General features: G+C 44.7%; 1 protein-coding gene across 4 annotated transcripts in view; it reads left to right on the top strand.

Annotated features, from left to right (window-relative positions):
* Nucleotides 1-23,250, top strand: part of ARHGAP40 (Rho GTPase activating protein 40) — a 43,357-nt gene extending 20,107 nt beyond the window's left edge. For 2 of the 4 annotated variants that reach the window (XM_072350582.1, XM_072350580.1), the window contains exons 2-15: nucleotides 4,417-4,610; nucleotides 8,290-8,507; nucleotides 9,709-9,784; nucleotides 10,447-10,598; nucleotides 11,058-11,223; nucleotides 11,576-11,667; nucleotides 11,792-11,869; nucleotides 12,122-12,281; nucleotides 12,627-12,709; nucleotides 13,113-13,319; nucleotides 13,589-13,729; nucleotides 19,514-19,674; nucleotides 20,167-20,222; nucleotides 20,592-23,243. In XM_072350582.1, coding sequence (XP_072206683.1) covers nucleotides 4,417-4,610; nucleotides 8,290-8,507; nucleotides 9,709-9,784; nucleotides 10,447-10,598; nucleotides 11,058-11,223; nucleotides 11,576-11,667; nucleotides 11,792-11,869; nucleotides 12,122-12,281; nucleotides 12,627-12,709; nucleotides 13,113-13,319; nucleotides 13,589-13,729; nucleotides 19,514-19,674; nucleotides 20,167-20,222; nucleotides 20,592-20,698 — 1,891 coding nt within the window. In that variant the 3' untranslated portion in view covers nucleotides 20,699-23,243. Of the gene's footprint in view, nucleotides 1-4,416; nucleotides 4,611-8,289; nucleotides 8,508-9,708; nucleotides 9,785-10,446; nucleotides 10,599-11,057; nucleotides 11,224-11,575; nucleotides 11,668-11,791; nucleotides 11,870-12,121; nucleotides 12,282-12,626; nucleotides 12,710-13,112; nucleotides 13,320-13,588; nucleotides 13,730-19,513; nucleotides 19,675-20,166; nucleotides 20,223-20,591 lie in introns of all 4 variants that reach the window. The other 2 variants (XM_072350583.1, XM_072350581.1) reach the window with 2 other exon arrangements.
* Nucleotides 23,251-24,415: the final 1,165 nt, after the last annotated feature.

Here is a 24,415-nt window from a genome sequence, read left to right as displayed (position 1 = left end):
TCTTGATACCTTTCTCCCACTGCTTGACTCTAAACAAGAAAATCTATCACACTGTGGACTGTGATGGTCTGACCTTCTGAGTTCTTCTGCTGGATTTGAACTGCTTGCTCAGGAACTTGCAAGCGAATTACAGAGGGGCTTTTTCCTGCACATGCATACTTTCTGCTTTTGTTTTGTTTCCTTTGTGCTCCCTGATTGTTTTTGACCTTGCAGTAAATGGAGGGCTGGGAAGATGTGCGTGTTTTCTGACGTTAACATATTTTTGTTCTCCAACTCAGCTTCTTTATCTGTTGAAGCATTGCAAGCAGTTGATAAAATAATTTCTCACTTTTTTTCCCTTCCAGAAGAATTTGTGTTGTTCAGATCCCTGGTGCCAGGGTTCTGAAATGCACTGATGTGACTTAGTGTGCTGTTTCTGACTTGCTCTTAATTCAGGCTCCTTGCATCTATTTCTTTATTTCATGTGTGTCTTTGTTCGTACTCCAAATCTTGGGAAATGTCCTTAAAACTTGGTGCTTGTGTGCCTTGTATAAACTTAATCCTGTCCACGTTGCCTCTTTTTCACCCAAGATTTTTCTGGAAACAATATGAAAGGAGTTCCATTTTCTTCACTTGTCACCTTCTGTTTTGTATGAAATACTTGGAAAGAACCTTCTCTATTTGTTCATCTGCTTGGGAGGTATTTCAGCAATGAAGGAGAGGTTGAGCAAGCAGTGAAGTAGCCTGGGCAGCCACAGGTCTTAGAGAAGGTCTCAGTGAAGGTCTCTGACAGGCGTGATTCAAGCCTGGAATGAGCAAATGCATAGCAACAGTGTTTATTTTATTTTGATATTCAAGAGGGCTCAGAGTTGCACGAGTGTTTACGGTATATTTGCGGTGTGTTGACAGTATCTAGGAGCAGATCAAAACCTACTCTGAGATTTCATATTGTAGTCCAGGACTGGTGAACCACCGTTGCTCAGTTGGCCTTTATTAATGTTACAAATTTGGAGTTGTAGAAGAAATGAGAAAATGTACCATAGGAACTCTGTGCCAGTCAGTGTTCATGTCTCATCACTGCTGGCGATGCTGCTAAATCAGGGCTAGGTGTGTTAGATGAGAGAGCTGGATGAATTTGGAGCCCCACTGCAATTAGTGCCTTCCAGCAAGAGCAGGGGATTGGGCTGGGATAGTTGGTATTGCACTGGGATGGTTGGTATTGCACTGGGATGGTCAGCTTTGCTAGAGTCATTCCCTTATGTGTGCCCTGAGCTGGATCTTTCTACCCAGTCCATTTTTTTTGCTGGGTTAATTTTTAAAACTTTATAATGTTAAGCTTTTTTTTTTTTCCCACTTGCATCTGAGTGAACTTGATTGTCCCACTTACTCATTGCCCAGTTGCAACTGAGCGATTAACCTTTTAAGCCAACAATCTACACTTTAAATCTAAACTGTTGCTATGCTTATACGTCATAGACTGCCCTCCGTTGACTTGGGAATGCAATGAGGAAGAACAGTCTCTTAGGTGCACTGAATCTCAAATGAGCCTTCCATTTGGCTGGCTGGGTTTGTAAAGCAGTGTGTTCGGGGGGGAAAAAAAACCCATAGACCAGAAAATAAGGCATTTTCTAAATGTTAAGGCCAGATTTTTTTGCTTTGGTGCTGTGAGATAGAGTTCAGTGTATCACTCCACAGAGATGTTGAGAGAAAAATGTTAAGATGGCCTTTGGGTTATTCAGCCTACAGGTAGTTCACATATGGCTCTCCCACAGTGTGGGGTTAGCAGGGGTGCTTCTATGTGCAGGAACTGCCATGTGATGTGAATTCCCAACAGTGGAAGGAAGGAAGTTAACAGTGCGTGGTACAGAAGCACAGGATGGAGAGGACAGGAGTGCTTACAGCAGTTCACTGTGGTCTAACAAAGCTGTGTCCTTGGGCCAGTGTTATACTGTACTGATATGGACCGAAAGTGCTGTTGGGTCAGAAATAACTGCTGGGTGGCAAAAGTACTGCCTGATGATCGGGACTGTAAGGATGTTGGGACCCTTCTCAGACATATACCACATTGCCACAGCTATGTGTGCTGCAGGCTTCCTGCTGAGCAGGCACTTGATGCGAGCTGCTGCTTGGTTCCCAGGCAGGTTCTGCCAACCTGGATGTCAATTTTGCTTTGGCCTGAAACCATGGAGATCTCTGAGATGCTAGATAAGCCTGCTTTGAATGGGCTGAGCATGGAGGAAAAGCACAATATGCAACTACTTAGATCCATAAGATCCCACCCACTGTGGTATAGTGAAGCATCTTATGACAAGAAAAGTAGTTATGTGCTTGCTAAATGCTCTTAGCAGAACAATTAGGGCAGCCTGTGAGACAGTTCCTTAGACTGCTCAGTATTATGCCCTGAGAGACTGTTTCAGTGCAAATTTGGCTGCCATGGTGCTCCTGGTACTGATACTGGGCAAAACTGGGCTCCTTGATATGATCAGAAATCCTCCTTCTAATCTCTTGTTGCAAGTGGTAATTTCCTATGGCTGTCATTTAATAACATTCTAATGGGATATCATGGCAATGTTACGTTGAAATGGGCTTTTTGATGGTACCAAAATGGCTTTGTTTAAACCTGATCCTCTTCAGGGAAGGCTGTCAGCCTATGCAAGGAGACGCAGAGGAGTATTAAAAGATAAAGAGTTAATAGAAGACAAGTGATCTAAAATTTTGGTTCCTAATCTTAACTATAACCACCTCCAAACTCCTTATCCTTAATGGATAAAGGTTCAGATGCAAAGCTGAAAGGGAAAATCATGATTTGGGATAGTAGCTGTATTAGAACTGCGAAAAGTGGGTGTGAACTGTGGGGGTTAAAAAGAAATAAAGATCTTGGTTGGAATATTGAAATGCTCTGCCAGGCTGTAGTGTGGAATCTCAGCTGCAAGGCTATAATTTGGATACCCAGGAGAGGGGAGGGAAAGAAGATGGGGATGGATAATAAACCAATGGGGCACCTCTGCCCTCGTCGGAGCTGGGCTGTATGATGTAAGTGCTCTTTTCAATCTTTAACTTTTGTGTCCCTGTAAAACAAACAGAAGACTTTTTAGCTGTGTTCTCAGTGCTGTTGCAGGCTCCAGATGTTCCTGCAGTGATGGTTATCGCTTTTGGTTTGACCTTTAGAAGAGAGAGGCTGCTTACATGCTTGTAAGGAAAATGTAGGCACAGTATGCAGGCACACGTGTATCCAGAAGCACAGGGTATCCTACAACACGTGCTGTCCAGTTGCTAGGTCTTCAAATTTAGTATTTTTAAGACTTGAAATGCTTCTTATAACTTAGTGGCAGAGCTGCTAGTAATGGCTTTCCAGCATAAAGGGAACTTAAACTTTCCAGGTATTTTGCCACCAATAACTTTCTTGGTCCTTCTTGATCCAGGAGGTGAAATTGATTTGGGTGGTGGTGTTGCCATCATGGTTTTTCAAAGCACAGGGCTTGATCTGTTTTTCTGCCATGCAACTGGAAAGCAGTTCTGCTCTGTGTTTGGTGGCCTTGGCTGTTCATAGATACTCCTGGTAACACTTTTCAAACCAACCAGTGTTGCTGCAGTGTGTAATTTCTTGAGCTGTGTATCATAAGTTGAACCACAGAGGGTTTACATAAGTAGGGCATGGTTATCCCTTCCTTATTTTTTCCTTGTCTTTTAAAAAGCTGCACAGCAGGATTTCAATGAGTTACGGCCCTTTGAAGAGAATTAAAGTTTGTTTTCGGAGAGGCATTATTTTATTAAATAATGAGAAACTCACAACTTCCTACAGAAAGGCTGAGTCCTGCTCTGGGACTTTGGCTGGCCATGAATTAATCAGCGAGGCAAGAAGGAAATGCTGTACCTTTGTGTTTCTGAGGACTCTTCTACTGCTTTGTAGCTGAAAAAATCTGGTCTGGGCAGGAAAAAAGGGCCTCAAACATCTGAGCTGTTTATTGCATGAGCTGAACTGCAGTGCATGGAGCTGCGTCTGGTTTTGCATATGGGCGATGAGCCTCCCGAGGTTGCTGTGCTGAGGCTGGTTGCTGTCAGACTTGCTGGATAAGCAGAGAGTGTGTGTGTGTGAAGCTGGAAATGCCTTGGCTGTGAGTGCAGTGTCTATGCAAGCTTGCAGGGGGATCCTGGGAGTGAGGCTGGGACTGACAGGAGGTATTTCAGGCTGCTGGAAGGACAGCATAGGGAAATGTGTGCTGGTACTGTGTCCTCCTGTGGGTATGGACAGTTGGTGTCTCCCTTCCTCTGGAGGATTTGATCTCAACCTCGTCTGTTATTGCCAAACACTAAAAAAAGAAGACTAGCACTTACCTCTGTTTGGCTGCAGCTATTTAACAATGAACATTGATGTATTGTAAATGCCTGCCTGAATCACGTGTGTCTTAATCTCTTCCTTATCTCTTCCTCTCTCAGTACCAGAAATTGTCCTTGCAAAATGAGCCAGCTTCCTCAGAAGAGCCCTTTGGCTTCCCCAATGTCAGAGGACACGACTTCCAGGGTAGACAACTTGCCGATGGAGAGCTTTTGGCTGGAAGTAGAGAACATTAAACAGAGCACTGAAGCCGAGCAAGAGGAATGCAGCCTTGCAGATGTCAAAACACAAGAAGGTAGGTTGCCAAAAACATTGGGAGTGAGGGGAGGAAGGAAGGTATTCATCTCCAAAAGTTCTCTTTATGTACCTGAGTGATTGAAAAACTTGTTGGCGCATGGTTACATCACCTGTCAAACCACAGACACATCTATATGAAGATGTATGTTTTTTTCATTGGAGGATGGTTAATCCCCCACAGAAAAGGAGTGCTGGCCTCATCTAGTTTCAGTGTCCAATAAAAAAAAACAAGAATAAAAAGCTGGCTATGAAGACTGAAAAAGTCTGGAGCCTTGAATATATTTAAAGCCAAACAGCTGGCACTACACATGGGTGCCCTCCTTGGGAGTTAGTTGTGTGGTGAGCACGCTTTGACAGCCAGCAACATTTAGGAGGGGTTGTTTGTGTGTGTGGTTCTGAGACTTCACCACAGTGGCTTTTACAAGAGCTGCTGTTGTGGAAAGCAGACTTCCTCCTGTGATTCATTGCTCAAAGAACCATAATAGATGCCTACAATGGCTTGGGTACATCCACACGTGGTCTAGCTGATCATTCTTTTTTTTTTTTTACTATTCCACCACTTTTTGTACATGGGATGTTTCTAATGGGTTTTCTGTAGCATCAGTGTGATTTCAGAACCCTGAAATAATTGGAACCTGGACCAGTTGCCTTCTGACATAAGAAGTATAGCACCCTGTGGTGTTGTGAGAGCAATGAACTATGAGCACCAAGTGGTCCCGTGGATTGGGGTCTCACGTTGCCTGTGTCCATTGTGGGCTGTGACTGCAGCTGTGGTTCTGGCCTGGAGAAGGATCCATGTGTGTAATGGGGTAGCATGTGAGTGAATGGAAGTCCTAGTGTGATGCCCTTGGGAAGGGCAAACAGCTGTCCTGGGATCATAAAGGTGCCCTGGAGAATGGGGAAGGAAGGCAATCTGTGTTGACTACATTGAGCAAGGCACTGTGAACTTCAAGGCTCACTGCCATTGTCCCCACATAAAGGATTTAAGCGCTTTAGAACTGAAAGAGATAAAGAAGTGACTCAGAAACTGAGAGCGTCAGGGAGGAGACTCCGGAGAAGCAGCCCCATGCCCTTAGATGAAAGGCTGTCTAGGATATCCGAAATACTGATATGCTAGAGGCAGTATGTTAGTTGCATGTAAGCAGGGACACAAGGAAAAGTTTCCTTTAATGCTGCGTGTTAATCTCATAGGTAAGAGCCAACTGGTTAATCAGCGGTTGTAACCAGACAGACTTGAAATAATGCTCCGAGTCACGAAGCCTTCCTAGCAGGCTGAGGAAGGAGCGTGGTGTGCTTGGCCTGTGGGCGCCTTTGGGAAGGAGTTCAGACATATGTGCCTGGTGCTCAAAGCATGAGTAGTGAGGGGATCCTTGAGGCTGGTGTATATGCAGGGAGCTGGGCTTGGCTGGTGCCTGCTGGCTTTCATGTCTTAGCAGTCTCTGGTTGGAGTGCTGGCAGGTGGCAATGCAGCATGGATGCTCTGAGCCAAAGGCATAGCGCCGGAGAGGAAGCTGTGCTGGGGCAGCAGCTAGCAGCTCTGTCTGCAGGTGGTAAGGCTCAGCGTGACAAATCCCTGATTGCAATCTCAAAAAGGAGACGGTGTGGAGGCTGCGTGGAGATAAGGCATTGCAAAAATGCTGACCCAGTTGGAAATGTTGGTCTCCTGTGTGATCTCTGTCAGGGGTGGCACAATAGGAAGCTGCCTGTGACCAGTTGTTAGCAGGAGGCAGAACTGGGCCAGCAGGAAGGTGTTGGTGTTTGCTGCTTGTGGCCTCCCCTACAAGCAAAAAGGAGCACTTTCCTTTCTCCAAGAGCAGTGTAGTTCCTCCCTAGCTGTCTTTTCTGGCAGGCTCTGTGATCTGATGGCACAGCAGATTGACAGCGTATGCACTGTGTGTGGTGGTGGCACTGAACTATCTGTTGTTACCCTTATGTGTAGTCACATCTGAGAAGTGTCTGCAAAGGCTGATTCTCCTCTTCCTTTGAAAAACAATTGGGAAGTTTCTCTTTAATATTCTGTCTGTTGATGCAGAATGTTTGGCTGTCCTTCGGTTTTTCTGAAGTGGAACATAATTATCGTTACAGATTCTGGTTTTGGTTGGCTCATGTTTCAAATAAGTTCTTGTAAATACTTTTGCATATTTATTCCCAATCTTGTCTCCCCAAGTGTTGCTTATCTGGATCCCATAAAGCAAATGTTAACAACCCTTTGGACTTCAATCTGCAGCCAGACTTCTATGGACTTCTCAGTTCAGGCCTGTTCCACTCTGGCTTTCCTCTTCTTCCCATAAATAACCTATTTTAATTGTTTCCCTTTGTGCTACCGGTAAACATAATCAGGCTAAAAATACTAAGTGGATAAATTAACATCTGAGGTGCTTTGGCATCGGGGGGGGCATTAGGCTCAAACGGATGTTCGATTTATGGTCTTCTGGTTGGTATTGTGTATTGCATTAGTTTCCTGTTATGACTGGATTGGGAGATCCAAGCTATACACCAACATCCTGTAGTTCCCAAGGAAAAAAAATAACTGAGAAATCTTTTGCACTTCTGTGAAATCACGGAAGTAGGACAAAGATCTGTACAGGGAGAATTCCTACGTGGGGCCAGGAGTCCAACCCTGTGCATGTGTGAGGAGCTGCACCCACCCAAACAGGACCTGTGGGGACGCTGTCAGCTTCTGTAGAACTGGACACGACAAGTAACCAAAGTTAAGACCAGGTAGGAAAGTTAGGCAGGTTGCTGCAGGTCCAGCTCTATTTATGATGCTGTGATGCTGAACAGAGTTCTGCTTTCATGCAACTTGCAAAAAGATACTGTTGCTCTGCTCAACTCTTTTTCAGCCTTCTGGGGATGTTTCCAGGTGCTGTGATGGAACAGTGGTCCTCCCAGAAAAGTTAAATGATTTAATCTCATGAGAAGACCTGTGTGGCTTCAGTATGGATGCAACAGTGATAAAATCATGCCTGAGCACTGTAATGCTACAGGAAATATCATTTTCCTTCAGGAAGGAATGGAAATGAACTATTCTCTTCCAGTCAGTTCAGTTGTGTTTTTTTCTTTCTCCCAGTGTGACCTTAGAGCCGTGCTGGAGCTGCCTGCAGTGAATGAATGCAGTGCATAGAACTGAAAAGGGGCAAAGGCCCTCTGGTGTTCACTCTATAAAAGCTGAAGGCAGCTCCTAAATTGCTTCATTTATCCCTGGATTTCAAGTAACTGCCTTGCTCAGGGCACTTTCTCACTTGCACAAAAAGTGCATCCGATAAAGGGAGGCATCCTTCTGTGTTTGAAGTGCAGCTTTATATTGAAGAATGGAGTGAAGTGAGCTTGTTAGAATAATGCCGCTGTTACTGTCTCCAGGCTTCACTTTGGAACAGGAGTGGTCTTTATGTCTATTCAAAACTAAAATTAAAGTGAATGTGTGGAGTAAGAATAATACTGCTGTTGTCTGTGTGGGTAGCAATGCACTTAGAAGTGCAACGCAGTAAGGTAGTGATGGTGCATACAAATGAAATAAGATCTTAGAGAACAGCCTTGGCATCCTACTGTGGTACCCAGTGATGTCTTGCTGCCCCCTGGGGAGGGAGGGGCTCAGCCATCTGGTTTGCTGGTGTTTCAAGTGCTCAAATTGCTTTTCTTTCTCTTCTTGCTCCCCCTCCTCATCCGTTGCCTCACAGAGGGAGAGGCTGAAGCGGAGTGGCTCCAGGATGCGGGGCTGTCAGACCTCATTGGGGACCATGCCTCAGAAAATGACAACGCGCTGCTCTCCACCCTGACGAAGACCCAGGCTGCTGCTGTGCAGCGAAGGCTGGATACCTACTCCCGCTCACGGAGGAGGAAGAACAAACCTCCTGTGAGGGATGTCAGAGACATTTTTGGAGTGGCCGGCTCCGGGGTATGTTGGCTGATGGAGTGGAAGCTCCTGAAGGGCTCTGTTGCCCCGTAGTAGCTGATTTGGCCATCTGGTCCAGGGCTGCTTTCATTTCCAAGGCTGATGGCTTCATCTTTTGTACTGAAATGAAGCTGAGATTGTGGAATTTCTGCAGCTAGGTTGCAGCATTGAGAAAGAATTGCTACAAACAGCACAGTTTCCTATCTTCGTAGAGACCTCTGGAAGGCTGCACAGCACCTCCAGCACCACAGCCTTGTGGAGCACTGATGTCATTCAACTGAAGTTCAGCAAGCTTGTATAACTTGCACATTAAATAGAAGCCTGTTATACCAGGTATCATATAGGAACAGAGATTTCTGAACTCGTAATCTCACATGCTTGCTAGGTTGCTAATATTTGCACTTAAAAGTCAGAACAACTAAATTCAGTCCAATATTCGGAAGTGACTTTTTGGTGCAACTTAGCTACAGATGCTAAATGAATTGGCGTTCTTCATGGTAATCTCATCAGTTGTGCGCCTGCTCTGAGCGTACAGTACGTCATCTCTGCAGATCAACCCTTCTGTCAATTTTTGATGACTTATTGCAGGTTTCTTTTAGCTCGGTTGTCAGTCAACAAGTTCTCTGTATTATGAAGTGATTCACAGAAGGTGGCTTTGGTAACAATGTATTTCCTTGCGTTCTGGCTAGCTCCAGTGAAAGCAGGGTTTTTATTAGTAGAGTTGACTACCAAATGCCTCCTTAAACATTTAAAAATGCACTTTAGACCTGACAAGGTAGGTTACCATAAAGCCTTAAGCTTTTAGGTGCTGATGTTTGCTTCTGTGTTGTTTTGCATGAAGGAGATCTTGTGGTCAAAGGCAGTGACCAGTTCCTATGGAGTTTGGTTGGTACTGTTAGCTTTGCACTGCTTTAATAAAAGGAAAGACATCAGCTGCTCATTATCTGAAATTATAGATTAGTTTAACAGCATGGGAAGTCATCTCGTCAACTGTTGTCCATCTGCCTTTCAAATCACCTAATTGCTATTCATTCAATAGCTGTTAATTTCAGAGCGATCCTGCAGTCCTGAGCTTGAGCAGCATTTTCTCAAAGGTGTTTTTTTTGTGTGGCTTTGTTTTATTTTTCCTTCCCAGATCAAGTTGTTGTCATAATGACTTCTGTCCTGCCTTGTTTAGATGAGTATGTTGTGGTTTGCTTTTCAGGAGACAGTAACAGAAAAAGAGGAGCCCAGCCCAGACCTGCTGTTGCACAATCTGCGGACTTCCAATGTTCAGAAACGTAAGAAGGAATTTTTCAGTGTGGAGTAGGGTTGGAAGGGAAGCAGGAACTGAAGCAAAGCTGCAACTGGAAGAGAAGTTCTACTGTTAGGGCTCTGAACTTGAGCAGCTCTGTTTCTGTTTTTGAAGGCTGTTATCCTTAAATAATGTGTACTTCTTTATATAATGCTGCTTGCTGTCTGAGATTGCAGAAACACTGTGTTTTTCTTCTAAACACATGCTTATCCACAGCTGTGGGTTCAGTATTACTTCTCCAGCATGTAGTGTTGTTAGGAATTATCACTCGAGGTGGTGTTAAATTGTCAGCAAAGCAATTAAAAGATGCAAAGGAAACGGTTCTGGCAAAGAGCAGGTGAAATTCTATGAACAACATACAGAATTGCATGAAGAGAAGTTGGCCATAGGTGTGTCCTTTAATTCTAGCCAATACTCATGTCTTACCATTGACCTGGTGATTACGTTTATGGCTTTAAATTAATCTTACTTACCTGGTTGATCAGTCACAGGGCTGTGCTATGACAGCACTCTTTTCAAATGCTAATATGATCCTTGTTACCAAAAGTGATTATCCATAAATCTATTTAAAACTGCTATTTTAGCGCACTTGTTTTCTGAGCTTCACCTTTTAGCTTTTTGAACTTCAAGACATTTTCTCCTCTGTAGCAGAAACCCAGGATTACTCCTGCACAGTTCGAAACCCTGGAAAAGAGGAGGTGTTCAACATGGATGTTGCCTACTCAGAGCAAGCAGCTGTCCTGCTCAAAGGGTCATTCCTGCCTGAATCTAAAAGAATAAAGGATGGGAATGTGCTAACTGTAAGTGCAGGAATTTTCTATGTTAAAGCTTTATTATGTCGTCTTGCCTAGAATGGTGCAAGGTGTTTGATTCAATTATAAGATCAGATTTTGGAAACATCCTCTGTGGTAGTGTTGCAATGGGTCTCTATTGTCTTGTCTTACTTACCAAAGGTTCATCTTCTGCAAATGTACTGGATGGCTTGCAAGGTTTGAGCCAATGGGAATGGATACTGGGCTTTCATTAATTTAGAAATCTGGGATCTGAAATATGTTTAATACTGAAAAGAAGATAGGCTTCTTGAGCTGTGGGTTGAGTAGCAGTGGAAGTCATTCTGGTTATTTGTCTAGTGTTGCAAATAGGAGAATGCGTAGATAGCTGGTTAGTGGTAAGCAATGGTAAGAAGGCAACAAAAGTTGATAATTGGAAGGGTCAGGAGTGCTGCTTGTACTGAACCTTTTGTGTGTGTTTTCCTTTAGAAATTTAAGATCCCCAAGGGCAGACTAGGAGTGACCAGGATTGGAGATCTATCTGCTCAGGACATGAAGAAGATCCCCACGCTGGCCCTTATTGAACTAACAGCTCTTTGTGATGTTCTAGGCTTTGAATTGAAGAGAAACAAGGCAGCAAAACTGAAAACAACAGGTCAGTTGTATGTTGTCTTGAATATGTATATTTTTTCCCTTCAATACATGCCTTTTTTAACATTGAGGCCTTCTTGTAAGTTTGGATTTCAAGCATTCAGACAGAGAGGGTGTTTGATAAGAAACCTTGTGACAGTTGTTTATGCCTTGATCAGTTTCTTCTGGAATCACTGGGTTTTGCTATTAAGACCTATAGCTCCACATTTACCTCTATCACATCCACTTGTCTTATCAGCTGTTCCTCTTTTTCTCCAGTGCTTACAAAATGTGCTATCTTAGTCTGCAGTGCTGGAAGTATCACTGACACTATTATTAATACAGTACAGACTGAAAACATGTTGTTTCTGTTATAGAGAAAAGACTCTTTGGAGTCCCACTCAACACTTTGCTGGAGAATGACCAGAAACTGCTCCCCAACACTAAGGTCCCTCTCTTACTCCAGGCAGTAAGTTGTGTTACCGTTTCATTCTCACTTCTGATGCTCAGAGCCAAAAAGCCTTTGAGGCCCTTTGAGGCTGACTTCTCATCCTCTGGACCTAAGAGCTTTCTTTTTTTTCCCCTTTTAATAGCTGCTGTCCTGTTTAGAAAAGAGAGGACTTGAAACAGAGGGCATTTTGAGAGTTTCTGGGTCCCAGACTAGAATCAAGGTACAGAGCTCTTAATTACTCTTTGAAAACACTGAAGGTGATGAGGGAACATGTTGCTGGAGCCAGTATCCAGCAAGAGTCTAACTCAGACTGCTTGTCTTCCTTCTCTGTACAATTAGAAATGTCCATTACTGGGAAATCTGGGAATATCTGCACTGGGGGTATCTGCAGTCTTTTGACCCAATGGGTTCAGCTGTAGAATATAGAATGTCTTTTGAGGCATGTAATACTTCTTTTAATTGTTATTTCTAGAGCCTGGAACAGAAGCTAGAAAGGGACTTTTATAGTGGCCTTTTCCGCTGGGATGAAGTCCACCAGAATGATGTATCTGGGCTGCTGAAGAGATTCATAAGAGAACTGCCTGCCCCACTGCTGACAGCAGAATATCTTCCTGCTTTTGCTGCTGTGCAAAGTGAGTTCCTCTTTGGCTGTTTTATATTGGCTTTTTGGGTTTGTGCTTTTCGTGGCCTGGAGATCTCCTGCCAGGTATGCTGTTAGCATGTGGACTGGATGGGAATACAGAGCAGGACATGCACTGCTACCGGATGAACTCACTTTGTGAGGTGTGACATGTACTTTTATGTGTCTATCTCAGAGTCTTTGTTGCTAGTGGTTGGGTATATAGACAAGTTTTATGCAGGAATACTGTCTTAAATCATGTTGCTTCATTTGAGGCTGCAATGTGACTCATAAACACAGTTCTGTTTTCAGTAGGAGCCATGTCAGAAACCCGAATCTTGTTGCTTTCCCTTTGTAGATATTCCAGACCTGAAGCAGAGGTTGCAGGCTCTGAACCTCCTGATCCTGATTTTGCCAGAGCCCAACAGAAACACTTTAAAGGTGAGTCTTGATTTACCTGGAAAACCCATGTTTTCCTTCCATGTGTTCGTTCTCAGATCTCTATCAGCTTTTAAAAGGGGAGATGTAGATTATGTATGTTAAGTTATTAGGTTTCATTTCACTGACTTGAAATGGGAACCCGTGATGGGGCAGAGGGGATCTGGAGGCAGCAGGCAGGTTTCCAGGCTGGGAAGTGAACATTAACTGTAAGCACATCTGCCTTCTGGGTGCAAACAGAAGAGCAATGGGAATCCGTGTTGTCTTGGAGGGATTTTTACACCATGTTTGGAAATGTATCTAAACTATCTAGAAAAGATACTGCCTGGATGTTCTCAGCAATACAACTCTAATTTCTTGAGTGTTATTAGGAATGAATAACTTGAATCTATGCTCTTCTCTTTAGGCTCTACTTGAATTTCTCAGCAAAGTAGTTTCCAGGGAGAACAACAACAAAATGAATCTCTGGAACGTTTCCACAGTCATGGCCCCAAACCTCTTCATGCACAAAGGGCTGCCAAACAAGATTCCTGAAGGGAAGGAGAAACAGCTGGCAGAGGGGGCAGCTGATGTGGTGCGGATGATGATCCATTATCAGGATTTGCTCTGGACGGTGAGTTTCATGAGTTTTGCAGTATGGTGCAGCAGTGTCTTGTTCTGCCTGGAACTGGAGTAGGGGAAAGGGTAGTATTGGACATTTCAGAGGAGCTCAGTGTTTGCAGGCCAAACCTGTGGCTGCAGCCCAGGGCTGCCTGTTTTCAAGGTGTATGGATGTTTTGTCTATTTAAGGGGGTCATAAAGGGGTGATTGGGTTTTGAAGTGGCATTCGCATCTCTGCTTGGATTGCTTTAATTCCTATTTTCTCCCTTCTTTGCTGCTCAGGTCTCCTCTTTTCTGGTAGCTCAAGTGAGAAAACTCAATGAGAGCAATAGTAAAAGGTATCAGTTCTGTGACAAAAGGTTAAAAAATCTGCTGCGGAAGATTCATGCTGATAAAGACAAAGTGGAAAAGAATCAAGCAGAGGTGAGATAAGACCTGAAAGAACAGGCTCCTTTCATAAGTGACAAATATTTTCCTCTTTAAAATCCTTTCATGAGAGCATGGGAAACCTTAAGGAGTGACGCTTTGTATATAACATGAGGGAGAAAAATCTGCAGAACCATGAGAAGAAACTTCTAAACTCTTCAGCCCGAGTTGTACCCAGCAAAAACTGATTGAGTTACACCTGTTGGGGAACATTTCAGACTGAAAAACACTGAAGGTGCTGCATATTCTCAGAAGAAGGGAAAACATTTTGAATCATTTTGCCCCATAATGCTGCTTATCTGTAAGGAGGGGTTAGAGAACACGTTTCTTCTCTTTTAAGGGAAGTGAAGCTGTTGTATTCCACCTCTTGCATTGGTGCCAACTGAGGCTGTTAAATGGGTGCTGCTACCAGATCTATTTGAGTATCAGTTGTTATTTTTTGATTGATGCTATTACTTGAATTAGTGTCAGCCTGTAGCAGCTAGGTTACATTATGCAGTGCTGGATGTTAGATATCAGTAGCAGAGTTGGTGATGCTGGGACCTCCAAGGATGTGAGCAAGATGAAGCCTGCAAGTAGGAGTAGGGGGTTCAAATCTGCAGAGCTGAAGAAGAGTTTGTGCTCTCACAAGCCAACACATCTGCCACTCTTCTGTACCACTTGGCATACTGAAGAGCATGCCCCCAATTAGCCTGGTTAAAGATCTGTGTCGCTCTTAAAGGTGCTGAATGAAGGTACAATTTAGGGACCCAGCAGGTGACTCTGTGCTTGGAGCTGTGCTAGCAGTGCTTCCTGATCATCTTGGTGCGCACTGCTATTTTTACAGATCTAGAACTGCAAAATCTTGCACCAGACCAGACCCAATTGTTCTGTACAAAAGCTTTGCAAATGTGGCTCATGGAAGAGCTGATGAAAATAGTTTGGACAAAATAATACTCGAACTTCATTCTGTAGCAGTTCAGTGCTTCCCTTCTGAAATTACCTCTGGCTCTAACATAGTCTGTAAGACTTCTCTACTCCCTGAGCTCCTATTCCTGCTTTTTAAATTTCCAGAGAAATCTTATCATCTTATTATGCTTCCGCCCACAGCTTACACCAGCGTGGTAGTCACTATCTCTGCTCATAGTAAGCTGTGCTTATAGGTAGTGGCTGAAGTAGCAGGGGCTGTAAGTATTAGCCTTTAGTTTTTCCTACGCTCTTCTTGCTGTTCTTGGGATTACAGTATAATCATGGTCTCCACCAGGAAGAGATCCTACTCCTCCAAAACTGTGGCAACTCAGACAGAGGGCCAGGCCAGGAATGCCGCAGTTCAGGTTTCTGGCTGTGTGGAGTGCCTGGAGTTGTTGCTGCCTGGGGAGGGTGGCAGGGCCCCCACCTGCGTGAGATGTGAGCAGGTGGACGAGCTGCTAAGCCTGGTGGTGGAACTCAGGGAGGAAGTGCAGCGGCTAAGGGCCACCAGAGAACGTGGGAGTAAGAAGCAGGGTGAGGAGTATGGAAAAAACACCAGGAAGGTGGTGGACCCCCTGCCCTACCACAGGAGGACAATCCCTACCACTGAGGAGGGCTGGCAGAGAATTCCAACTCGCCGTCGTGGGTATCCCCCCTGCCTGCCTGCCCCGTGTCCACCACTCTCCCTGAGCAATAGGTTTCAGGCACTGGAAATCAATCAGGAGGTGAGTGGAGAGAGGGTGGAGGAACTACCTAAAAGGGAACCCCCTAAGCTGAGTAGGTCCTCGGATGGTGATGATGGTAGTACTCCTCAGTTGGTGGTGCCCCCCAAGTCCATCCATTCCTCACCCACCATTAGAACATCACCATCAAAGAAAAAACGACGGGTCATCGTTATTGGTGACTCTGCGCTGAAGGGAGCAGAAGGGCCAATATGTCGGCCAGACCCTCTACATAGAGAGGTCTGCTGCCTCCCGGGTGCCCGGGTTAAGGATGTAAGGATGAAGCTTCCTTCTCTAGTCCACCCCTCTGACTACTATCCCCTATTAATGTTCCAAGTTGGTAGTGATGAGGTAGGCAGAACTTCCATGAGGACTCTGAAAAAGGATTTCAGAGCTTTGGGGCGACAGGTAAAGGGTTCGGGAGCACAAGTTGTGTTCAACTCTATCCCACCTGCTTCAGGGAAGAATGAGGGATTCAATATAATGGACCAACAGATCAATACCTGGCTCTGAGCTTGGTGTGCCCGGCAGGGGTTTGGGTTTTTTGACCTTGGGTTCCACCGGTCAAAAGGGATCTTAAGGAGAGAATTGGGTAGGTTCATCCAGAGGGCTTTAAACTAGTTATGAAGGGGGGTGGGGCAGTAGCTGGGGTCACCAAAATGGAAACTGCATGCAATGTCCCTGTGCTTGCAGGAGAGGGGTATGCTTCTAAACCCCTAAGGTCTTGGCCCTTGGTGAAGGAGGAGGATGACTTGCCTCCTTGTAGGAAAAACACGAGGGCTGGTGTTAAGCTGGTGGCTGTGGAAACGCCTAATAGTAGTCACAAGGCTATTAGGGCTGCTGCTGATCGCAAGGAGGCCAAGCTCAGGTGCCTTTATGCTAATGCACGCAGCATGGGTAATAAACAAGAGGAGCTGGAGGCCATTGTTTGTTCAGAAAATTTTGATATAGTTGCCGTCACTGAAACGTGGTGGAATGACTCCCACACATGGAGTGCAGTGATTGAGGGCTACCAACTTTTTAAAAAAAATAGGCTAGGTAGGAAAGGTGGTGGTGTAGCTCTCTATGTTAAAAAAGATTGTGAATGCGTGGAAATCAATAATGATGATGACAGGGTTGAAAGCTTATGGATCAGAATAAAAACCAAGGCCAACAATACCGATGTTATTGTGGGAGTTTGCTACAGGCCACCTACCCAGGATGATGAGGTGGATGAGATGCTTTATAGGCAATTGGGGGAGGTCTCAAGGTCACTCCCCCTCATTCTGGTGGGGGATTTCAACTTCCCAGACATCTGCTGGGATTACAATACAGCAGACAGGGAACAGTCTCGGAGGTTCCTAGAGTGTGTGGGAGATAACTTCCTGACACAGTTGGTGAAGGAGCCGACGAGGGGAAACAAAACTCTGGACCTGCTGTTTGTTAACAGAGATGGTCTGGTGAGGGATGTAAAGGTTGGAGGCCGTCTGGGACAAAGTGATCATGAAATGCTAGATTTCTCGATCCTTGTCGAACCGCGGAGGGGAGTCAGCAGAACTGCCACCTTGGACTTCCGGAGGGCGGACTTCAACCTCCTCAGGACTATGGTTGAGAGGGCCCCCTGGGGAGTATCTTTGGAGAGTGTGGGAGCCCAGGAAGGTTGGGAATACTTTAAGGAAATTGTCCTAAAGGCGCAGGAGCTGACTGTCCCAAAATCGCGAAAGATGAGCCGACGGGTGAGGAGGCCGGGCTGGCTGACCAGAGACCTTTGGCTTGATCTAAAGAACAAAAAGAGAGTTTACGGTCTCTGGAAGAATGGGGGAGCTACTTATGAGGATTACAGGTTTGTAGTGAGGCTGTGCAGGGAGAAAATTAGGAAGGCCAAGGCGCAGCTAGAACTGAGCTTGGCTTCTAAGGTTAAGGAGAATAGTAAATGTTTTTATAAACACATCAATACCAAGAGGAAGGCTAAGGAAAATCCCCATCCCTTGTTGGATTCTGAGGGCAACTTGGTCACTGAGGATCGGGACAAGGCTGAGGTACTTAATACCTTCTTTGCCTCAGTCTTCAATAGTTATGCTTGTAACTCCCTGGGAACGCAGCCCCCTACACTGGTAGATGGGAAGGGGGAACCAAAAGAGCCTTGCGTGATCCGTGATGAGATGGTCCTGGATCTACTTAGAAAGCTGAATGTTTATAAGTCCATGGGGCCGGATGGGTTGCACCCTAGAGTTCTGAGGGAGTTGGCGGATGTGGTTGCCAAACCACTGTCCATAATTTTTCAGCAGTCTTGGCTGACTGGGGATGTCCCGGTGGATTGGAGACTGGCAAATGTGACGCCTATCTTCAAAAAGGGCCGGAAAGATGATCCTGGCAGCTACAGGCCCATCAGTCTCACCTCGGTGCCTGGGAAGGTTATGGAAAGGATAATCTCAGGTATCATCATGGACGAACTAAAGGTCAGCCATGGGATCGGGCCTAGTCAGCATGGGTTTATGAATGGTAGATCCTGCCTGACTAACCTGATTTCATTCTATGACAAGGTGACCCGCTTAGTAGATGAGGGAAAGGCTGTCGACGTGGTCTACCTGGACTTCAGTAAGGCCTTTGACACTGTCCCCCATAACATTCTGGTAGAGAAGCTGGCTGCCCGTGGTTTGGATGGGTGCACGCTCCGCTGGGTGAAGAACTGGTTGGATGGCCGGGCCCAGAGAGTTGTGGTCAATGGAGTGGAATCCAGTTGGCGGCCGGTCACAAGTGGCGTCCCCCAGGGCTCGGTGCTTGGGCCGCTTCTGTTTAACATCTTCATTGATGATTTGGATGAGGGGATTGAGTGCACCCTCAGTAAGTTCGCAGACGACACTAAGCTGGGAGGGAGTGTTGATCTGCCTGAGGGGAGAAGGGCACTACAGAGAGACCTGGATAGACTTGATCGATGGGCCAAGGTTAATGGAATGAGTTTCAACAGGGCCAAGTGTCGGGTCCTGCATTTTGGTCATAACAACCCCAGGCAATCCTACAGGCTTGGGGAGGTGTGGCTGGAAAGCTCCCAGACGGAAAGGGACCTTGGTGTGCTGATGGACAGTCGGCTGAATATGAGCCAGCAGTGTGCCCAGGTGGCCAAGAAGGCCAATGGCATCCTGGCTTGTATCAGGAATGGTGTGGTGAGCAGGACTAAGGAAGTCATCCTGCCCCTGTACTCAGCATTGGTGAGGCCTCACCTCGAGTACTGTGTCCAGTTTTGGGCACCTCAGCACAAGAAGGACATGGAGGTACTGGAGCAGGTCCAGAGAAGGGCAACGAGGCTTGTTAAGGGCTTGGAGAATCAGCCCTATGAGGAGAGACTAAGGAAGCTGGGGCTGTTTAGTCTGAGGAAGAGGAGGCTGAGGGGAGACCTTATTGCTGTCTTCCAGTACCTGAAAGGTTCTTACAGTGAGAGTGGGGCAGGTCTATTCTCACTACTGACTTGTGACAGGACGAGGGGAAATGGCCTCAAGTTGCGCCAGGGCAAGTTTAGGTTGGATATTAGAAAGAACTTCTTTACAGAAAGGGTGGTTAGGTACTGGAATGGGCTCCCCAAGGAGGTGGTTGAATCGCCATCCCTGGATGTGTTTAAGAGCCGCTTGGATGTGGTACTCATGGATATGATTTAGCAGAGATTTGTTGTTGTGGTATTGTTTTGTGGTTGTTTTTTAAGAGATAGGCTACTGGTTAGGCTGCGGTTGGACTTGATGATCTTCAAGGTCTTTTCCAACCTGAGTAATTCTATGATTCTATGATTCTATCAGGCAATGGAAAATGGATTGTTAAAATACATTCTGAACAATGTAATTTCATCAGAGCCTGTAGGTGCCAGTACTGTGTCTGAACAGCAGAGAGCACCAGAACACGCTGATCGAGATCCGTGCTTTGCTCCCTGACCGCTACACTGATAAACTATAAACTGCTTCCTTTATGATGCTCACCTTGATGCTTCCTTTTTCTGGTATGTGAAATAAACAAACATAAATGCTGGCTGGGTGCATTTCATTCTTCACGTTCTCCAATCTGCTTTGACTCTTGATGTTTTTGCCAATAACAAAGTATTGTTTTAAGCACTTTTACTCTCTTTGGTTCTGCTTTCCTTGTTCAGCCTTCCAAGGTTGTGAAAGTCCACGCTTCGCTTCTCCTGAAGGATTCCCTTGAAGTGCATCTGAACAATGCTACGAGAGTTGCTGATGTCCTGAGGCAGTTTCAGAAGAACCTGGGCCAGAATGGCTGGAATATTGTTAACACGGTCAACCTCCTCAAGTGGTAAGTGGCTTTTTCTCTGCTTATTAAAAATATATAAGTATCAGGTGATGTAATGACTATTTTCTGCCCTCTAGTAGAGCTAACGTGGTGATACATTAAGCTGTTAGACTGCTCTCTGTCTTATAAATGGTATATTGGGTAGGGCAGGCATATATTAGTTCTACTGAGTGGTTCCATCACTGTGCTCAAGCTGGCAGCAGGTTGGTAGTCCTGCCTGCTCTGCTGGAAGGCAAGTGAGCTGCAGCAGCATGTGAAAAGCTTTGGGGGAGAAAGAAAAGTGGAATAACATTGACCCTGCAAAAGAAACCCTCTGTAAATCTCCTAGAGAATAACAACAGCTGGTGCCTCGAACAGTATTTCCAGCATGCGTGGGTCAATGTATGGGTTCCTTAAAGGGAGCTCTACAGTTCCCTCCTGTGCTCCAATGATGAACTGCTGAAATAACCCAACAAGTGAGCTTTGGTAACTTCAATGTGTTTTTTCTTTCTGCAGTCACAATTCCATGGAGTGCACAAACTTGCTCCTGTATGAAGTGGGAGGCAATATTGGTGAGTCTGGGTGGTAACTGGAAATAACCTCTTTGAATACCCGGTTTTTATGTCTAGCCTGTGGTAGGGAGGGAGTTCTGGAGAATGATAAGATAGGAGGGGCCTCTGAAAGGTAGAAAAGAAGGGAACAAATTGGGTATTAGAGCACCTCTCACCAATTTAAGCTTGGACTCAGTATAGTTTCAAGAAACACACATCCATTTCAATATGAAGAACTGGAACTTTGTCAGATTTGTTGAAGCACTTCTGAATGGTTGTAATATTAAAATGAACGTGGACAAATACCAGTTTTTAGGGGGGAAATGTAGTAACAACAGGACTAAGGAGAATAAGAAATGCTTTTATTTCCTGTATTTCTTGTTCTTATAGGTGAACGCTGCCTGGATCCAGACACTTACCTCTTAGACTTGTATCACATCAATCCTCATGCTGAATGGATAATTAAGCAAAACCCATCGTATCCTCGGATGTTCTAAGGGAAGTACAAGCAAAACACAGTGTTTGGCTCAAGTTTTTGGAAGGCGAGAGAAAGCCATAGGGATGTTCCTGGTACGGTCACATACCTGGACAATGTTTGTGTCTTTGAAGGCAAAAACAGTTTTATTTCCTACTCCCAGGACAGCTGGCTGTGAGTACAAAAGCGCACATGTGAGCAGGGGAGTCGATAACCAGCACCAATTATCATTATGTAGTAGAACTTGTGGGATTATCATTATTCATAAATTAAAAGCCCTCCAAACACCCTGCAAACAAAGCTACAGCTGTTCTACAACAAAGAGGAGCAGCAGCATCACTTGAAGATGGTAAAACATTTGTTTCTTCTGGATTTGCTCTTTCTTTTGATCGCATCTATGTTTTGGAGGAGAGATAATCCGATGCTGCCATGGTACTAATTGTATTGAGATCCACGACTGGCTGTGGCACGTTACCAGCAACTGTGACCCTGAGTTTCACTAATAAGACCATTATGTACTGAAGACTGAAAAACGATGCTTCCAGAAATGCCAGGTGGGACACAAAGCTGACATCCTGTATTTAATAACTACAGTTAAATACATCTATGCAATACAAGAAAACGACTTTCTCTGGAAAAAAGTATGGGATGGATAGCAGCCTTTCAGCTGTATGGTTTGATGGGGAGATGGCTGTCCCTTACAGGTCTGCTGGTAATGCAAGAACAAATGTGTGGGTTACTGTTGATCAGAATTAAACAAGTATTCATTTTGTTGGACAGCTGATAGATCAGACAGTTAACCAAGGACATTTTCTGAAGGATCTGAGGTTAGTAATCTGGTCTGGCCACATGAAAACTTTCCTGGAGGGCTCTGTGTGAACATGACTGTCAAAGCAAAAACTAAGCTGTGTGGTGAAATGGAGGTCTGTGCATCCATCACTATGGTGGGTAGCAGACTGAGCTGGTTACCGCTGTGTTGTCTGCCTGCGCTGTGTGGTCGCTGTGGACTGAAGAGAGACAGAGGAGAGTGGAGCCCTTGCACTGCGTCATTGCATTGCTGTCATCTGACCTGAGCTCCAGCGAGACTGCACTTCTGGAAGAGGAGTGCAGAAATAGTTCTCCTTTTCAGCGATGCTGAAATACCTCATGTGAGGGTTTTTACTATGCAGTTACAGGGAGCAGAACACGCACCACTTCTGAGAATCCTGACATCCTTTTTTTTATACTGTTTTTAAACACTGTTGGATATTTATTCATGTGGCAGAAGCAGGGCTGCCCTGCAAGTGTATACTCAAAGTATTTCGTTTGCCAATTCCTAGCTGCACTAGTGACAAGCTCCAGTGTTATTTCTGTTGCTTAACTGAATTCACTTCCATTGCAGTCTGAACTTTTCTGCCTGTTTTTATTTCTCAGGCTGATTTGTAGCTATCCCTGTTCATTATCCCTGCTCATTATCCTTGTTCGTTATCTCCAAGTTTTGATTTTTACAGTCAAAGCACTTCATTTTCTGGTTTGTCTGTCTGTGTGGTGAACTTCTTTTGGTGATAAACATCCGCGAGAAATAGGTGAGCCATAGGTTGTTCCTTCTATCCTGTTGTGAATACGGTGTGAGTGATGCTGATGTCTTGAAATTGTGCATATATTAGAGTCAGTCTACCTTTTAGTTTTGGTTAAGATGGTGCAGATGCACTGACTAAAGGGGTCATTTTCATAGTAATTTTCTTTTAAGAACCAAATAGTGCATAAAAAAAGGAAAAACCATCAACCCCTAACCCAGAACTCCAGCGTCAGGACTTCTTGAGGTGCTTCTTTTTTCTTTGGCTTGCTTTTAAGTTGGGCCTAAAAGAGGCCGATCGTCGTCTGTGAGGTTGGATGCTCTGTGTCTCTTGAAACATGGAGCTGCTTTAAAATTGGGCATTAAAAATCAAAGGTACCTATTCACCTGTTGCTTCTGGAAGTCTTTGTTGCAGTGATGAAGCTCACTGAAGAGCAAATGCCAGAGATGTTATTCTCTAGGAAATGCCCGATGTGTCATAGCGTCTTAGGAAAGACAGAAGAAGCTGTTCCTGCTCAAAGATGCTTTAGAGGCTAAAAGGCATCCTTGCAAATCCTTGCATTTTTCTTCACCTATCACGTGCTAGATTTTATAAGATTCTTTTTTTCTATCATACCAGATGGAAAACATTGCGTCGATGCTTCTGTGAACAGCAGAGTGGGTTTTTTCCATGGGTTTACTTTCTTTCTTGAACACTAAACAATGTGAATCAGTGCTGTGATAAACGTGCTTGGAGGATCTCACAAGACAAATGTCAGTTCTCAAATATACATGGAAATGTAAAAGAACCAAACAATAACAGAAACCATCTCTTGCCAAGCAATGGATATCCTTTCCTTTTTCCCCCTGATTTTGTACCAAAGAGCAGATGTGGGCTTCAAACAGTCACTGTTTTGCAGCCTGCTTCTGAATGCTGGCTATTCCTAACTTGTTGGGGTTGTTTGTTTTTTTAACAGATTTTCAGTTCTGTATTTAAAATCCATTTAATCGGCGAAACAATAAAAATGCAGTCAAACTGCCTGGCTCCAGTTTCATTGGGGGAATGGAGTTAGCCCAGTAAATGGCAGCAGTCTGTGAGTGTCAGGAGAAATTTGCCTCTTGCCTTAAGAGAGATGGACACGTGTGGAATCAACATGAGTTTGACTTTCATGTTGCAGCTTCAGTTGAAGTTCCTCTTTGGATGATCCTGTGGGGCAACTGTGCAAGATAATCCAGGAGGAGGAGGAGGAGATCAATATTGGGTTCAGAAAGCCCAGAGGAAGTTTGGAGCTGCTTTCTTGACAGTGAGCTGAGGTCCTCTTCACAAGCACTAAACGTGAGCAACTTCTGAAGGATGAAATTCTATTGTAAGGTGGGAAGATGCTCACATCCCAAGAGGAGTCTTCCACATTCCCTCAGCCCCCTCTCTGCTATGTGCTCACACTGCACACATGCTTGAGGGATAGGCCATTTGGGCTGAGAAGAGCAGGAATCTAGCTGAAATGGTGTGGTTAGGTTATGAATAACATTTAAGCATTCGATATTCAATGATGAAATATGGCATAAATCCACTGCTATTTATTTTAAAATGATAAAAATAGCATTCTGTCCAGTCTTACTGATAGGACAGTAGGACTTGCTGTGCTGTCCCAAGACAAAAGGAATGAGGGGAGAATCCAAGTGGCTGCAAAGGAGTTATCTGAGGAAAACACCAGCTTATCGAGCTCATTTCACCTATTCATCTTCAGTGATATCAAAGTGCTGATCTCCCTCATCCTCAAGGGCATTTTTTGATTGATCATTACACAGCTATCTCCCCTGCTCACAACAAAAGCCCAGTATTTATTCTGTATGCAGCTTAGTTGGGTGCACTGAGATAACACAGCGTGGTACAAAAGAATCTTCCCAATGCTGGTTCAACTTAGTGTGGATGAAGTGGAACTGGAATACCACATCTCTAACAGTAAGTAGTTTGTTTCAGGGGAAAAAACAAACTGCAGCATTACGTCATCTTTACAGAAGCAAGGGGAGTTTCAACACTTGGAGGGAAATACCAGATGAGGACGAATAAATACATGTCCCAGAGCAAAGTAAGTAAATGACAGCAAACAGTTGAAAACAAACAAACAAAAAGAGTTGTGTTTGATTAACTCCATTGCTTTCCTTTCCTACTGGACTCTTTGTTTGCCTGTTGAAAACAAAGCA

This window comes from Excalfactoria chinensis, chromosome 15 (genome assembly GCF_039878825.1).
Source record: "Excalfactoria chinensis isolate bCotChi1 chromosome 15, bCotChi1.hap2, whole genome shotgun sequence".
Taxonomy (NCBI): domain Eukaryota; kingdom Metazoa; phylum Chordata; class Aves; order Galliformes; family Phasianidae; genus Excalfactoria; species Excalfactoria chinensis.
This window is presented reverse-complemented; position numbering and strand designations above follow the sequence as displayed.